This window comes from Trematomus bernacchii, unplaced genomic scaffold (assembly GCF_902827165.1).
Source record: "Trematomus bernacchii unplaced genomic scaffold, fTreBer1.1, whole genome shotgun sequence".
NCBI classification, from domain to species: Eukaryota; Metazoa; Chordata; class Actinopteri; order Perciformes; family Nototheniidae; genus Trematomus; species Trematomus bernacchii.
The window spans coordinates 1,307,501-1,324,831 of NW_022987797.1; the positions used below are offsets into that span (position 1 = coordinate 1,307,501).

At 41.5% G+C, this 17,331-nt stretch overlaps 1 protein-coding gene across 2 annotated transcripts in view; it reads left to right on the forward strand.

Moving 5' to 3' along the window:
• zgc:171566 overlaps window positions 1–17,108 on the forward strand; it is a 17,819-nt gene extending 711 nt beyond the window's left edge. The window contains exons 2-9 of one of the 2 annotated variants that reach the window (XM_034149924.1): window positions 6,035–6,149; window positions 8,740–8,790; window positions 9,638–9,722; window positions 9,955–10,093; window positions 15,218–15,324; window positions 15,958–16,048; window positions 16,504–16,641; window positions 16,806–17,108. In XM_034149924.1, coding sequence (XP_034005815.1) covers window positions 6,035–6,149; window positions 8,740–8,790; window positions 9,638–9,722; window positions 9,955–10,093; window positions 15,218–15,324; window positions 15,958–16,048; window positions 16,504–16,641; window positions 16,806–16,927 — 848 coding nt within the window. In that variant the 3' untranslated portion in view covers window positions 16,928–17,108. The remainder of the gene's footprint in view (window positions 1–6,034; window positions 6,150–8,739; window positions 8,791–9,637; window positions 9,723–9,954; window positions 10,094–15,217; window positions 15,325–15,957; window positions 16,049–16,503; window positions 16,642–16,805) is intronic. The other variant, XM_034149925.1, reaches the window with a different exon arrangement.
• Window positions 17,109–17,331: the final 223 nt, after the last annotated feature.

Consider the following 17,331-nt stretch of genomic DNA (forward strand, 5'->3'; position numbering starts at 1 on the left):
TGTTTATTGTCCCCATATCCTCATATGTATATATGTGTTCAGTATACAGTATTTATTATACTTAGAAGTAATTATTTATACATTTTGTCTTATTCTATTTTATATCAGCAGAGGTGAAAAAAGTACCCAGATTGCTTACTCAAGTAAAAGTAGCAATACTACAGTGTCAAAATACTCAGTTAAAGGTAAACATCCTGCATTCAAAATGGTAGTTGTGTAAAAGTACAAGCGTATAAGCATGAATTAATTTATATATTGCTGGGTAACTCTAAATCAGCAAAATAACAACATTTGTAGAATAATGTAGTGGAGTAAAAAGCACCACATTTGCTTACAAAATGTTGTGGCGTAAAGGTAAAAAGTAACATAAAATGAAAATATTCACTAAAGTACAAGTACCCACATTTTTTACTTAGTATCAGGAGTGGTGAAATGTACTTGAGTAAATGTACTTAAGTACATTTCACCACTATAAGTACTTTTTTCTTATTTGAACAATGTGTCTTTTGCACTATTTTACGTCTCTAACTTGAATGATAAGTATGTAGTGATCACTGATGCATACACTGGGGTTACATAATCCAATCATGGAACTACAGGTTGGGGGTATTGTTTCCGCCCGGACACATATGTTGACGGTACCTCCGGGGTACCTACTGTGTGTCCTCCTCTTTCACTTTCTCTTCTCCTCTTTCCTGCAACCCGACAGCACGTCGATTTCTGCTCTCCAATAAAGAGAGATTTGCAACTCTGATACACCGCCTCCGTCTCCCTTCTCTCGGCACTACATTGGTGACCCCGACGTGATAATAGCGAAGGATCCGAGGCTGAATCGAACGCGGCAAAAAGCGCAGCTTTTCTCGGAATGCCGGAGATTCTTGGAGACGTCCGTTGCTGCCTCGTGCGCACGGACTGAGGCTCGGTGCGCCCCACGGAATGGCTGGGAACGTCGCTCCCCATTCCCGCTTCGTCTCGGCGCTGGAGGGCAGCAAGCCTTCCTGCTACGAGGGGACAGTGCGCGACCTGCTAGGTATGGAGGGACCCGACTTCTGCCTCGTGGAGCTGGTTCTTCGGGACATGCGGCTGCGTGTCCGGGCTGCGCTAGCTCACTCGGCTAGTGTTGAGCACCGCGCTTTGGCCGACGATGCTGGCCGGTTCCTCCTGGCCGCCCGGCGATTTACCCCTGAGGTGCTTGCCACTGCACGCTGCAGCGCCTTCCCTGGTGGGGGCACGCCGCCTAGCAGAGGCTCCGGGGCCGACGACGACGACAGCGACTACCGGCCGTCGAGAGCGGCTAGCCTCAACTGCTAACGACAGCTAGCCACGACAGCTAGCCACGACAGCTAACGGCTAGCTGCTACCAACAGCTAGCGACGACTACTAGCAACGGCTGACGATGACTAGCAGCTGCCAGCGGCTATTGACATCCGACTGTTTTTTTTATTTTTGTTTTGTTTTTTGTGGTGCCGGAGAGGAGGTTCGATCACGTCTGGTCGGCCTCGTGTGGATCCTCTCACGATTTCGCCCACCTGTTTTTGATCGTGGACAGGATGACCTTTTTGAGTTTTTTTCTGGTGCCTGAGAGGAGGTTCGGCCATGTCTGGTTGGCCTCGTGTGGACCCTCTCGCTTTGTCACCACCTCGACGGCGGTTTCGGACGTCACACGCGCCTGCTTCGGCCCGTGGGTGACGCGCTTCTGGACCCCGTCTCGCCTCTTCCCTCGCCTCGGCGGTTCCGGACGTCGCCCATGCCTTCATCGGCCTGTGGGTGGCGCGCTTCGGGACCCTGCCTGGCCTCACCTCTGACCGCGGCTCACGGTTCGCCTCGACGGCGCCCCGTCTGGCCTCTCCCCTGTCCGCGGCTCCTTCCTCCCGAGGACTTCGTGCCCGCCGCCGCTGTGCCTTCGCCTGCGGCCGGGCAGCGCTCCTCCCGGCTGGGGACCACCGGGTTTTTCACGCCCGTCCCCTGGTCTCGACACAGCGACCCTGCTTTCTGCGGCCCCCTGACGACGGCCCGTTCCGGCCCGCCCTCCGGTGGGGTTGCCCTCGCCTTCGTTGGGGCCCCTACCCTCTCCTGCGGCCCCCTTCCGACGGCCCGTTCCGACGGCCCGCCCTCCTCGGCCCGCCCTCCTCGGCCCGCCCTCCTCGGCCCCTGTGGTGCTTCCTCCCGTCGCGAGGATTGTGTCCATGGTTGAATTCTGGGGGGGCTTGTGTAGTGATCACTGATGCATACACTGGGGTTACATAATCCAATCATGGAACTACAGGTTGGGGGTATTGTTTCCGCCCGGACACATATGTTGACGGTACCTCCGGGGTACCTACTGTGTGTCCTCCTCTTTCACTTTCTCTTCTCCTCTTTCCTGCAACCCGACAGCACGTCGATTTCTGCTCTCCAATAAAGAGAGATTTGCAACTCTGATACACCGCCTCCGTCTCCCTTCTCTCGGCACTACAAGTATATAATATGTAAGAAATGATATGTTACTTAGCAGTAATGGATTTATTTGCAACACTTTTAACTAAAGAGGTAACTTATCACCTAAACCAGGGGTGGGGAACATTTTTCCTCTCAAGGGCCATTTCAATTTTTTCAACATCCTCCGAGGGCCGTACAAATGATTGATCTCTGCTTAAAAATACTAAAATCACAGCCCATTCATTTCGCCTTTCTTTCATGTTGTGCAAAGAAAAAGCAACCTCTTAATCCAGATATTTTACCATGACTCGCGCATGCATGCACGTGCACGGTTGTGGCATGACCACCAAAACAGAAAGATATGGACACAAGATGAGTGCAAATGTATTTAGTTTCCTATCCATGTGAACATGATTTAAGTGAGGGGGGGGGGCCTAACCTCCTCTAGGGGGGTCCGGGGGGCATGCTCCCCCGGGAAGATTTGTTTTTAAATGTTGAAGTTAAAAGCATCAATCTGGTGCACTTTGAGAGCAACATTAGGAGATCTATGGATACATCTCTCAACACCCATATGAAACAGACCTGTAAGCAGATTTATTTTTCTTCATGGATATTTTACAAATCACTTCCCTTTCAAACTGTATTCTTGTTTAACAACTTTTTTTTACTGTCATATAGTATTTTATACCTGTTTACTTTATTCTCTTATTTTTTTTATAACTATAATGATCATATAGATACACCCCTGTGAGACATATACCACGTGATGACACGTTAGGCTCGTGTTGTGTTCAAGGACCCTGACCTTGGCCAGGAAAAACAGGCACTCGCTTGTTTAATTATTTTGCGGTCTAGATTTCTTTAATTTTTTTCTTTTTTGCGTGTGTTTATAAATTACCTCGAGGGCCGTCCCAAATGGTTTCGCGGTCCGTATACGGCCCGGAGGCCGGAGGTTCCCCACCCCTGACCTAAACTGATATCAGCGTAATGAAATCTGTGCAGAGGCTGTTTGTTTAACAGAAAATCTGCGGAATGTGTCTTTACTGATAAGATATAAAGAACTATTACAGGACACCATGTTGTTGAAAACAAACCTGTTGTTCTCATTGTGGTTAACACTCTGACAAGTCATGACGCCATGACTTATGGTCTCTGTTTGAGTCTAAAGGAGGAATTACAAAGACCTGGCAAGGCCTTCGTCATGCCCAGGGTTTAGGTGTTACCTCATTCAGGTGGCCTGTTTGTTTTGTATGGGAGCCTGTTTGTGCCACAGAAAATACAAATAATATCCTTTAAGTCATAATTATGACTTACTATATAATTATTATGACTTGCTTATCTCGTTATTTTGACCTTTTGTGGGTCATGCCTGGGTGATCTGCTGAATCAGGGATTCAGTGGGAAATTTGATATTTTGAGTTGCAGCGTTTGCGTCGGTACAATCTGCAGATTAAAACGGCTAAACAGTTTCAAGTTGAATGCTGCTTAAAGAGGACATATTATGCTCATTTTCAGGTTCATATCTGTATGTTGTGCCTCTAGTCTACTGTGACATGTCTCCATGCTCTAACGTTAATAATAATAATTAATGACATTTTTATTAGAGCTCCTTTCCAGGTGCTCAAAGCGCTTTATATTACATATCACACATATTAGACATGGAACAGTTATTACTGTGGACAATACCCACAGCTAGGCCTGTCGCGATAATCAATAAATGGACTTATCGTACGATAAATAAAAATGGACTCGATAACTTTTCTGAGCTCGATAAATTGCCGTTTACATGCGTGTTTGTTTACATAAGGATGTGACCAGAATTTTAGCCCGGCGCGCTGTGAGGGGCGGGGCTCACACACAGCCAAGTCAGGAAACTCCGCGTGCAACAGTGTAGCAGCCACATTAATAATATAGAGACAAGCAGGAGACAACGTGTGACTTACTCGAGGGGAATTTGAAGTTAAATGGAATTGGTTGCAAAACCTAATTCCACATCTCGGTGTGGGAATATTTTGGATTGCCAAATCAACGAGGCGAACCTACGGACTTGAATGAGCTGGGCGGTGTGTCGCATTTGTTTTAAAAAGGTAGCAACAAAAGCTAGCAATACGACCAACCTTAAACTGCATCTGAAACACAACCACCCCATTCCGTTTTCCCAGCTGGTAGCAAACACGGCAGCTGGAGATGGAGAACCCCCACCTTCCCAGTTTACAATCAAAGATGCATTTGCCTGACAATGCAAACATGTTGGTGTTCCTTGCTCGAAATCTTTGAAATACAGTTTTGGATATGGCCTATTGAGGCATCTGGGTCTTTGTATGGACAGTGGACTGTACACTTGACTGCTATTTTAAGGAGGGTTTTTTTGCTTGTGAGACAATGTGTGCTCATATTTATTTATTTATTTATTTATATATATATATATATATATATATATATATATATATATATATATATATAGATAGATAGATAGATAGATAGATAGATAGATAGATATAGATATAGATATAGATATAGATATAGATAGATAGATAGATAGATATATATATATATATATATATATATATATATATATATATATATAGATAGAGAGAGAGAGCTCTGTTTTCCATCCTGAGTCTATTTAATTGATTGTTTTGTTTGTGTGTGATTTAATACATTTTTTATAATTTAATTTGTTTTATTTATTATATATAATTTATATATTTGAATATTATTTCACATTTCATTTGCAATGTTGGATGTTCAATAAAAAGTTCTGTTTGAGAGGATGTACTTGAATTATTATTATATATTATCATTATGTCAGTGGTCTAAAATGGTCTTACAACGGTGCCGACAATATTATCGTTTATCGCAATAATTTCCGGGAAAATGTATCGTCCAACAAAATTAATAATCGTGACAGGCCTACCCACAGCAGCAAATTAGGGTGACGTGTCTTGCCCCAGGACACAACGGCCTGACACAACGGCCTGACGCAGTGGCGGCCGAGGCGGGTTAGAAAAAAAGTGGTATTGTCTTACTTTCATGTTTTACAAATGCCATTGTTATTGTCTTTAAACATATTTGAGGTAGTGATGGTTGTAACCAATGTCCAGTGGTCTCCAATCAGTGCAATACATGTAGCTTGTTCCACTTCCTCTGCTCTCTTTGCCTTTTTACTGCTTTGCATTTCAAGGTTAAAATCCACGCTGAAATTACAGGAGGACTTTGGGGTCAAACATTGTGTGATGTGATTTGTATACAATTTCTTGACATATTAAGGGGACATGGGGAATTATTTTCAAACTGCCTTTAGTACATTTTGCTTGTAAAGTTTGTAGTGTTTTGTGTTACATGTTAATAATAATGTTTTGTTTAGATATCTTATTCAGGAAAGCAAAAGGAAACTCTCAAGGATTGGCAAATCTCACTTAAATGAACAACAATTGTAGATGATTTCATCTTCAAGAGTGCACCAGTTATTTTTATTTTTATTAACATTAACTTATATTCTCCTGCTCTTTGTTGTTTTTAATCTTTGTAGTTAGGATTTCTCAGCTATGCATTGTCAACCTTTCTATATCTACATAAAATCATGTGATAAGTTTGTGTGTTCTGTCATCCTAAGGTGTGTTGGCTCAGGAAAATGTTCCAGATGACCAGTATGCTCATGGCTTCTCTTACATCGCTGCCTCCTATGTCAAATTCCTGGAAGGAGCCGGGGCTAGGGTTGTACCTGTGAGGTAAAACAGTCTCTTATATATGTTTTGTTAAGGAACCTGTAAGAAGTCCCACGGCTAATTTATGCAGTTGTGTATTGACACACAAACCAGACCTATTATTACCTTTTATTATTTGCACAGATACCTAGGTTACATGATTATGTCATGACCTGCTTCAGGTGAAACAAGTTGTAATCCCTAAGATTTAAGTCCTGGTTCATTTGGATTGACAGCGATTACCGCAGCAAACGCAATTTAATACTCCAGCAAACATTCTTGTTTTGTAGACGCATAATTGCAGCCAGTCTACTCGCATTTCATGCATTCACCTGCATTTCCTGTCGCTGTTTAGCAATACAAGCAACCTCAAGGTTTTTACTGACTCATTCAACTGCATTATGATGTAAACCAGCACCTAATCTTCCCATTGTGTCTGCTTCAATGGGCCGTTTGCTTTGAGAAACAACAAAAAAACGATTTAGGATAGAAAGCTCAGATTGCCAAATAGGTGAGTCCTCAATGAATAAGGAGAAAAGGCTATACATTAAGGTCACATTCACACCAGCCTTGTTAAGTACGGTTGAATGGATGGTTTAACCCCTTGGTGCGGTTCGTTTGATTTGGTGTGAACGCAGTCTGAGGCCATATGCACACGGGAACGTTTGCGTTTATGCACAGTATGCGCTTTCAAAAAAGTCTTCCGTTCACATGCATTCGTTTCATTTAACGTGTCTGTTCAAACGAGACCGCTGGAAACGCTGTAGTACATATGCCGGGACTGTAAGTGGCGCTGTACTTCCACACGAGACTGCTCGAAAGCACTGGACACGCTGTAGTACATATGCCGGGACTGTAAGTGGCGCTGTAACTTCCGCCACAAAATACACCAAAAGCAGCGAAGAAGACCCCGGAGCATGGCCCGGAGCAATGTTGCCATGGCTACCCTTCTGTTTATGCCCCGCGGTGGATTTAGCAACAGTAGTTCATGTAATTCTCCATGTCCACTTGTTGCTGATGGTTGTGGTAGAGGAGCTGTAGATTTTGCACTAACATCTGTAGCATGGTCGAGCTGTAGATGTTGTACTAACATCTGTAGCATGGTCAGTAGCAGTAGCTACTGGCCATGCTACAGCAGTGAGCAGGAGAGGTGGGGCTATCGTTATTTTTTCAGGAAATATTCGTATAGAGGCGATTACACGGACTCGTTTGACCCCCCAGAGAGTTTCGTTTGCAAATCTATCCACCTTGGGACCCGTTATCGTTTGTGGGGTCCGTTTCTATCAGCCTCGTGTAAATAATAGGGCTATACGTCAGAGAAACTATGCAGATACAAGCCGTTTTGTCCTGGTGTAAACGGCACCTGAGACCTCTGAAGTGAACTAAACAACCGGACTCCGCCGCTGCGTCTGTAAAGCCGTTGTGTCCTTGGGCAAGACACTTCACCTGAATTTGCTCCTGTGGGTATTGTCCACAGTACATGACCGTTACATGTCTGATATGTGTGTAATGTGTATCTGTAAAGCGCTTTGAGCTCTGGAAAAGCGCTATAATAAATATAAGGAATTATTATTATTATTATTAAGTGAACTAAACAACCGGACTCTGGTCTGCCTAAAAGAGGTGGTCTCGGGCCGCTTGCTGGTGAACTCTGGGGCGGTTCATCGCTGATATGAACGCAGTCCACACCAAAACACAGGAAGCATAGTATTTCCGCATAATTTCCTTGAATTTCTATCTAGGCTGTGTGTAACGTACAGTAGCCTATAGGGTCATGCTTTCATTCATGCTGAAATCATTCATTCATTCGCAGAGATATAAACAACTATCAACATAAGCTAGGCTATATTTGCTTTTGTGACTGCTTACCTCACTGGTCCCCTGTGTACAGCAAAAAGGCCATGGTACAATCTCATCAGAACCACATGTTGACGGTTAAACATCCCACAGATAGCCCACAATTTAACTTTATATTTTACTCTTGGCGCTCTAGCAGCTTTGTTTTCTGCCAAGAAAGCCAGCGGTTATCAGTGAAGATTTTGGTGTAATACCAAGACACTATGACTATTAATGCTGTGAGTAAGATGTGTATGGCGTCATTTAAAAGGTAGTCTGGAAAATTGCTAAATGAGCATTAATACCTGTTTGCATCTGGTGCGAAACTGTGACAGTGATGTGACTCACAGCAGTTATCAGTCATGCTGCCTGAAGAGTTTTGAAGGGGCGTAGCCTATAGAAGGGGGCAGAACTTCATTATACCAGTAGTTAAAAATGTGGGTTACTTTTTTTTAATAACAAAAATTGGATTTAAATATTTAAGACGAAATTACGAATTGGATTGAAATATGAGACAAAATTACCTAAATGTTTTCACAACACTCAATCTTTTCTCTCTTCTTCCCTGTCATACTTTGACTAGTAAAAGGCAATGGTACTAAATATCCTCTAATGTTGATACTACATTCATGATCTATAATGTTGAAATTATTATTAATAAAGGTACATTTTTCAGTGGTCGCCATACAAAAAATGATGTTTTAATGTGGAGTGGTTAATAATGTATTTGATTGGGTTTAACAATTCTAAAACTTGTTTTGCCTTTTCTGTTCACCAGAATCAATCGCACAGAAGAAGAATATGCACATATATTTAACGCGATAAATGGGTAAGTTAACATCAACTCTTGTTTTCTCATTTGATTTGATAACCTCTCTATTTAACACACTAACTGGCTTTTGATGCTGTAGGCCTAATAACAACTGGTGATAGCATAGCTTGCTAGCTAAAAGATCAACAGGCTAATTGAGCAGATCAAGTCAGTTCTGGCCAATACTGAAACTATTCTTAGCTTATTATACATTAAATGATTGTTGGTGTTGAAATAAGACAATGGCAGAGATGTTGACCTTTTCTGCCCTGCTGAAAAAACCAGCTTAGACCAACAAGGCTGGTCTGGCTGGTCAGACCAGCATAACCAGCTTCACCAGCATGACATCCATGCTGGGCTATGCTGGTTTCTGTGGAGACTAATTTTGCATTAAGGTCTAATACAGCACGTGTCGATTGTTAACGTGGTTAAAGGCTCCAAACCTCAGATTTTAGCTAAAAGATCTACAGGCTGAGCAGGTCACCAAATATTTATACAGACAGAATATGTATGCCCCTTACTTGGACTACTGTTAGCTTATAAGATGTGCAATGTTAGTTGGTGTTAAAACAAGGTAACACTTTTTTTGTTAAAAGCAGCTAATCACTAGACTGCAAGCTAAAGCTGTGTATGCCATCTGCATTTTTCTTTTTTTAAAGGGACACAGACACATTTTTCTGTTCATGGTCTATGGCTTTGACCTGCTTATTTATTCTCTTGTAGTTGTATATTAAAAGCAAGCTTATACGTTACACTCACATTAAGTCATGTTTCTACACAGGTAAAAGCTGTGGACATTTAAATCAACCTAGTGCAAGATTTACAAGCCTGGACCCTAATTTTAAACAACAAATTGTCTTCTCAGGTTGTTGCTTCCGGGAGGAGATGTAGATATTCAGACATCACAGTACAGTCGAGCAGCTAAGATCTTTTACGACTTGGCTCTAAAGGTAAAATATTTTTGACATTGTAACATTTCGATATTTGTCTAGCTCAAACTGTTTCGGTATGAATTTTGCTATATGTATTAGATTTAGACACTTGAATTATAAGTGACATTTTTATTTTCAATCATGTTGAACTGGTTACTTTTCCAGTTTCACTTGATTTTTTACCTGAATTACTTGCGATTGAGACACTTTGATTATAGCTCCTCATTCCTCACTCTCTTGTCCTCTGCAGGCCAATGATGCTGGGGACTACTTCCCTATCTGGGGAACCTGCCAGGGCTTCCAGCAGCTGTCTGTCCTCACTGCCAATAAAAACCTGCTGACCATCACTGATACCAAGGCAGTGGCTCTCCCTCTTACTCTCACACCAGGTAATCTCTCCTTTCACTTGTTCTGCCTGTCTGTGCTCTTTTTGTTCACTCTTCTTCTGCAGCAACTTTTCTTGTCTCTCTTCTCAGATGAGTTGTCTCAGCATCCATTACTTTCATTTTTTAGGTTTTTACATATGCATTGAATAACAGACAATGCCTTATTAAGAGGATTTGTGGCTGTAGGTACAGAGATCATATGCATACGGTCATTTGTATATGCTTCCATGTGCACAGTAATGTCACTCTGCTGTGATCATAACTGTGTAATCTGCAGCAACACTGAAAAGTCACAGTAAAATTCCTCTATACCCAACAGAGAACAATATTTTGCCTAGCCAGCATGTTCTGGGTTTTGCATAAATGTAAAATGTATCAAAAGCTTTGGTGGATAGCAGGATTCACAAGGACACTTGCTGTATTGTTTCATATTGTTCATGTGTAGCTTATACATGGAAATGTGTGTATTATTATCAATCTTAAAGGTGGGGTAGGTAAGTTTGAGAAACCGGCTCGAGATACACTTTTTGTTATATTCCATGGAATGCTCTTAGCATCCCGATAGCAATGAATATCTTAAGTGCTTTGACAAAAAATCCATAAAAAAATGTCATCTGTGGAAGCCGTAGTACTGTAAAAAGTACGACCAATCAGCCCGGCTAAAATAACTGGATGGCCTACCTGCCTGTCAGCCTTCCATCTGTGCACAAACTTATCTCGTGCCCTCATTGGTCATGTGCACGTTCGTGTGTGTTGGAGGAGGGGCTCTGTAAGGAAGTGGCAGATTTTTTCCGGCTGTGTATTTTCAAATTCTAGCGATCTCGAGCCGGTTTCTCCAAAATTACCTACCCCACCTTTAAGCTTAAAAAGCACATGACTTTACAACAGTTCATCACAATATTGTAATATTATTTTTAAATGCATTATTTCATGCAACAAGATGTTACATACTGGGATTTTAAGAATAACTTCTCTTTTGACAACATGAAAGAGGGATCACATTAACTGGAATACTACGACAAAAGTGTCATAGTCATGTGTTTTGAATAACTAAAGGTTCAATTAGGTAGCGGCACAGAAAGCAAAATCCACTTAAGTAAACAGAGTAAACAAAAGATGATAACAATTGTCAAATGCGTGCTTATAAACAGGGGTGCACATAACTTTCTTAGTGAGTTACTCAGATGAGTACCAGGAGACAGCGTTTGGTACTCACCCCACACGAAGCGTGGTGTTAATAAGTGCAGTCTTCCTCACTGTCCTCCTCAGTGTCTCCTTCACTGTCCTCTATTTACGATGATAAAGATGCTGCAGATGCACCTCCCTGTCTCTTTTTAAGCCTCCGATTTGCTTTCTCCAAAACTTGTTGTCAAAACTGTGAAGTCCTTGCATTTCCTGAGGCCAAGTTGAAGGATCAAATACTAAGAAATGATCACATGACTTGAAGTCATATCTGATTTCAGAGGTGGGAAGTTACTAAGTACACTTAGGTACAATTTTGAGATACTTGTACTTTACTTGAGTATTTCTATGTTATGCTACTTTGTACTTCTACTCCACTACAGTTCAGAGGTAAATGGTGTACTTTTACTCCACTACATGTATTTAATACCTTAAAACACTTTACAGATTTGGATTAATAATGTGAAATATAATCAAGTGTTAAATCAGACTTTAGTTCCACCTGGAGTAAATTCACAAGCTACCCTGCAGTATACAAAGTCATTCAAACTAGCTGCACCTTTACCAGCTTTGAGAACACTTTCATGATCAATCATTATAAAACATATCATATATATTATTCTGAAATGGACCAATCTGCACAAGGACTACTTATATTTTGATGATAATACTTTTCTACTTTTACTTGAGTCACATTTTGAATGCAGGACTTGTACTGTAACAGAGTATTCCTACTCAAGATCAGAGTACTTCTTCCACATCTGTCTGATTTCAAACTCTTCCATAACACCCTGAGTAAGTTTGCAGCTGTGTGTTTTGCTCCACCTTTTTGTAAATAAAACTGCAGCAGCTTGACCACAGAACGTGAACGTTGCGATCAGCTGATTTGGCGCAGTTCTCCAGTGTGTGCGCGTGCACAGAATGTGCACAGGGGAGTCTCCCTCCGCAGCCAGTTGGCGGAGTTTTGGTACAATTCTGTTGTACATACTGACGTTAACCCTGTCTGTGCACACGGCGACCAACTCTGTCGTCCAGTGATCTAAGCCTCTGCTAGGGATGCTCCGATCGCCAATTTTGGGGCCGATCGCCGGAATCAGTATCGGCCGATACCGATCGAGTGGGCGGGGCCTAAATGGAAGATTTAAACATCACTTTAAATCTTCCATTTAAAGTGATGTTTAAAACTCAGTTAATGGGGCTCATTCACTGGAGCTTCCACAAACAATCAACTTAATTATTACATTCAAATGATGTACATTATTCAAGTTTACATTCACTTTGGATAATAACACGGGAGAAATGAGCGGAAGCGCTCTCTTTTCCTCTCTCCCTCTCTCTCTCTCCCCCCCCTCTCTCCCTCTCCTGACAGCCCGTCAGTATCTCATGCAGCTCACTGATCCAGTAATGAGTGACCCAACAGTGAAGAATAAATATATTTATAACTAGTTTAGCTTGTTCCAGAGGTAGATAAAATAGCTAAGTGTGTTAGGTCTAACGGCCCGTCCACACAGCGGCGTGCGTTGAAGCTTGGCGGTGGGCGTGTGTGAAGCTTGGGGATTTCTCGCGAGCAACGCGACCAACAACCAATCACATGAATCTCCCGCCCCCGACATACAAAGCAAAAAAGCCCGAAGTAAACTGGATATAAACTCCCCAAACAGGCGAAAACCTACCACTGTCTCTGCCACCTCCCTCCATGCTCTTGTGTGTTTCGCTCCGCTCACCGGTCCGTCACAGCTGCAGGATTTCTGCTTCACACACACGTTGCATACCGCTATTTTACTGTCTTTTTCAGACACCTTAAAATAATGCCAGACCGGTGAAGCCATTTTGGCGAGCTTGTTTTGCCACGCACAGAGAAAAGTGTCATGTATTTTACGTCATGCGATCGGCTCTCGCGATCGGCATGTTTAGAGAGCACCGATCGATCGGTAGAGAGTGAGTATCGGCAGATCTCGATCGGTGACCGATCAATCGGAGCATCCCTAGCCTCTGCCTCCTGTAACGCTTCACAGGTTTGTCGTTTATGGCCTGTGCGGCTCGGCCAGCATCCAGTTCAATCAGTCCAAGAAAGTCCAAAGATTTTTTGCTGATAGCGAAACGCCAAAGTGGCTGCTTAATGTCTTTTGTTTTTTTGGACATGTCTAGTAGTTTACTCCACTGAGTGTTGACAAGAAACACGTGTAGACGAAATATGTGTTTTGTTTTGATGACCTATCAGATACGCAAAGTGGCGTAGTGACACAAGTGACGTTACACATTTCAGATGTTTGCCGCGCATGCGTACCTGTTATGTGCACTCCTGGATACAAACCTTCTTTTGGCAACACAAAAATAATTAGCTGTGATTTAAGGTTTGGGAACAGTTTAGTCCTCGGCTCTCTGGGTAAAGGAAATATGATAACTAACTAATTGCTGTGTCCTCTGAAGCTGGTTTAGACTGCACCTGTGGTTTAGTCTGAGGTTTATCTGAGATTTAACGTGAACCCGCTGCTGACCTCCATTAGGTTTAATGTTGTACATTTTAGCGTTAGAAGGGTACATGTAGTTCAGATAATTTTCAATTATTCTGAAGGCAACAGTATAACAATGTGCAAACAAGGAAGGAGACTGTGAACTGGTGAAGTCGCTCTACGGGTCCTGTTGGACCTGTAGATTACGGGATGTTAAATTACATGGAATAAAGAAAATAATTTCCCCTCAGCGAGTTATCAGGTCATCTTTATGCATTAAAACATTACACATATTATATTTTATTTGACATTTATTGGAATATCTTTATAGAAAATCCTTCAGCAAAACTTCTAACTATTTTTCTTCTCTTTCAACTGTAATTCATACCATTATCAGTCATGGTGTCCAATACATCCTGTTGTTATTTATATAATGCAAATCAGGGGACTCAGTTCATTTCCCTACAATTAGGCTAGTTACACAAAAAGCTTTGACATTTGTACATTATAACTTTGTAGATCATTAGATTAGATTAGATTAGATTAGATTTTGTCACTGCATCAGTATAACAAAATGCACTTGGCATCCAAACAGAAATTGCAAATGCTCGATAAAGGTTGCAGTATATTCATATATCAGGTTACAGTATCAAATTTGTTGAGCCAATTTGAAGTCACCAATGTCATCAGGTGGTACCTATTCTAGAGTTTTCTTTCAACATTGGTAGATTTATAAGTGTAAGTTTATTTTTTATGGTTGAAGCTGACCTCCTTTGAACAGGTATACTGAACTTTTGGTATCCTGACTTTCTTCTTCTTCTTCGTTGACTTTTAGAAGTTGGCATTCAGACTTTGCATTACCGCCTTCTACTGGATTGATAATAAAACAACATTCTCCAAACTGCTATTATAACTAACAGAAACTAATAATATAGAAAGTATGAAAAAGAAAATAATTAAGCTTAATATTTCCCCACTTCATCTCTAATAGTAACTAATATTCTCACTCAAGGCTCTGAGGGGGTATGAAAGCCTCTCTCAACAGCCACTGCACTTCCTCTACACTCCCACAATGTTCAAAAACGTTCTCACAGCATCACCTCCAATTCTTTCAGACTTTCTTTCTGCCTCAGCAGCACAGTTTATCATCATGGCAGGTATCCTGACAGCTTTCCAAACTGTAATTCATATTTTAACCACAGCAATATCACTTATGGTGATCAATGCGGTTGGATGGGTGGTTCCCATGCAAATGAGACCAAACAGTGCCCTCAGATGCACAATTACATAGTATTTGTTGGATCTGCTAAGCTTTTTGTATTAGATAGAAGATAACATGCCATGCATATAACTTTTAAGGAGAAGTAACGTTTGAGTAACTTCCCCTTACCTATGTAAAATAACAATTTCAGCGGTGATGCTGCATTAAGTGTTTTCTTTACTAAAATGTAACTTCCTCTATCTTGTGTTGTGTGAAATGTTTCTCCTCTAGCAGCCCAATCCAGCCGTCTGTTCCGGAGTTTTCCCAAAGATCTTCTGCAATCTCTGGCTGTGGAAAACATCACTGGCAACTTCCACAAATGGAGTCTGTCTCTACAGGTATTTCCTGCTCCCCTTCTCTCCTCATCAGCTGGCTTGGTTATTATTATATTTGGTGGTAATCTTGTAATTCTTGAAGGTAGGGATGTCAGTAGGGTAAGTGCTTTCAAATTGGGGAAGCTGCGTCTTCCTAAATATTTCTAGAAACATTTTCAAATTACATATTTAGGAAACTCAAGGATAGTATAAGGAGGAGGTTCCTCAACCTGGAAAACCTACCTTAAATCCAGGCATACCTATGTATGGTTTGTATGCGACCATGCTTATAATCAATAGTCTTAGCATTAACTGTTAATACTACATGCTGTATTTAGGTGCCGTAGATTAATTTGTTTCACACTTGTCATAACCATACATGCAGTCTATGGTTATAACTCACCCTTTAACTGAAATCACTATATGTCCGTTAACTTGACTAGATAAGCATGATTCATACACTGTGTTTGTTGAATTGTCAACAGATTTTGGAATTAGGGGGGCTACATTTGTCAATGTTTTGTAACCTTCTAAAAAAACGTTGTAAACCAACAATCTGATAGGCATCATCAGCTTTCAAGTGATTTCAAAAGGCCCTAACAAGTATTTCCTAAAGTGAAGTAAAGTCGATATTCAATCCCTGCCTTGAACCAACAGAACTACAGCCGAAATGCCAAACTGAAGAGGTTCTACAAGGTGCTGTCCACTAACAACGATGGGAAGAAAGAATTCATCTCCACCATGGAAGGTACCATTTCTCCTGACTGCTGTATCATTCATGTTATCTCTATACCTTCCAAAAGCCAATGCAAAGTGGCAGAAATAGCAAACCCTTCATGACTGAACCGGTGTTGTTAATGTTAATAATTATGAGATTGAAGCATATTATTCAGATTCCGATGGGATTGGAGATTATGAAATATGGATAATGATGGTCGGAAGTTTTCCAAAATGATTGATAAGAATGTTTTTTTGGAATCTTTCTTCTTTTTCACTTTTTATTTATTGACTTTGTTCGACCATACATGTAATTTGTTTAAAATACAATTTTACCATTTTAAATTATTATTTAACTTATACATTAAATAAATAATAAAACAAGTATATTAATAGTTACATTAAAGCAGTTTGCAAGACAGTGATATATAAAGGGGGTTAGGGGAGGAATTTTTGTCTGTTGACAATGTATCTTTTTTTCCTCAGCCCACCGATACCCATTCTATGCCGTGCAGTGGCACCCAGAGAAAACTCCCTTTGAGTGGGTGGATAAGCCGGGCATGACTCACTCCCCCACTGCCATAAGAGTCTCTTTCTACACCTCCAGCTTCTTTATCTCTGAAGGTAAAGGCTGTTTTTTGTTTGTCCATTTCTTTGGTGCCATTTTGTTGAATTATAGAAGTGCGACTAAATAAAACCCAGGAATAAATAAACCTACAAAAGGAAAAGCACTCTATAACCAAGTTGTTTTTCTCTCTTTTACTCCTTGGACTCTTTCTCTCCTCCAGCCATGAAGAACCAACACCATTTCCCCAGTCTGGTGGAGGAAGAGCGAGCGCTCATCTATAACTTCTCTCCCGTCTTCAGAGGCATGAATTCCATCTTTATCCAGAACTATTACTTTGACTAATTCACAGTACCTAAGATGGAACAGACCTGGGGCTTAGTTTAGTCAGAACTCGTTATTAGGAGAAAAGCAACTTTAAAACCGAGCTCACGATGATAAGCGGATTTGAAAAAAAGGGAAACATGCAAAAACAAAGCTTAAAGGTCCCATGTCATGGCCATTTCTACTGATCATAATTCCATTGTTGAGGTATACTAGAATAGATTTATATTGTGCAATTTTCCAAAATCACATTGGTTTCTCATACAGCATCTCTGTATAGTATGTGTATTCACTCTCTGTCCCAAACGGCTTGTTGGAGCTCCTGCCCCCCCTCCCCTCCCTGTGAGCCCAGTGGCCGTCTGCGAGACAGCGAGACACAGCGAAACCCAGCCCGAAACCAGCCCGGGCACACACACACACCCGCA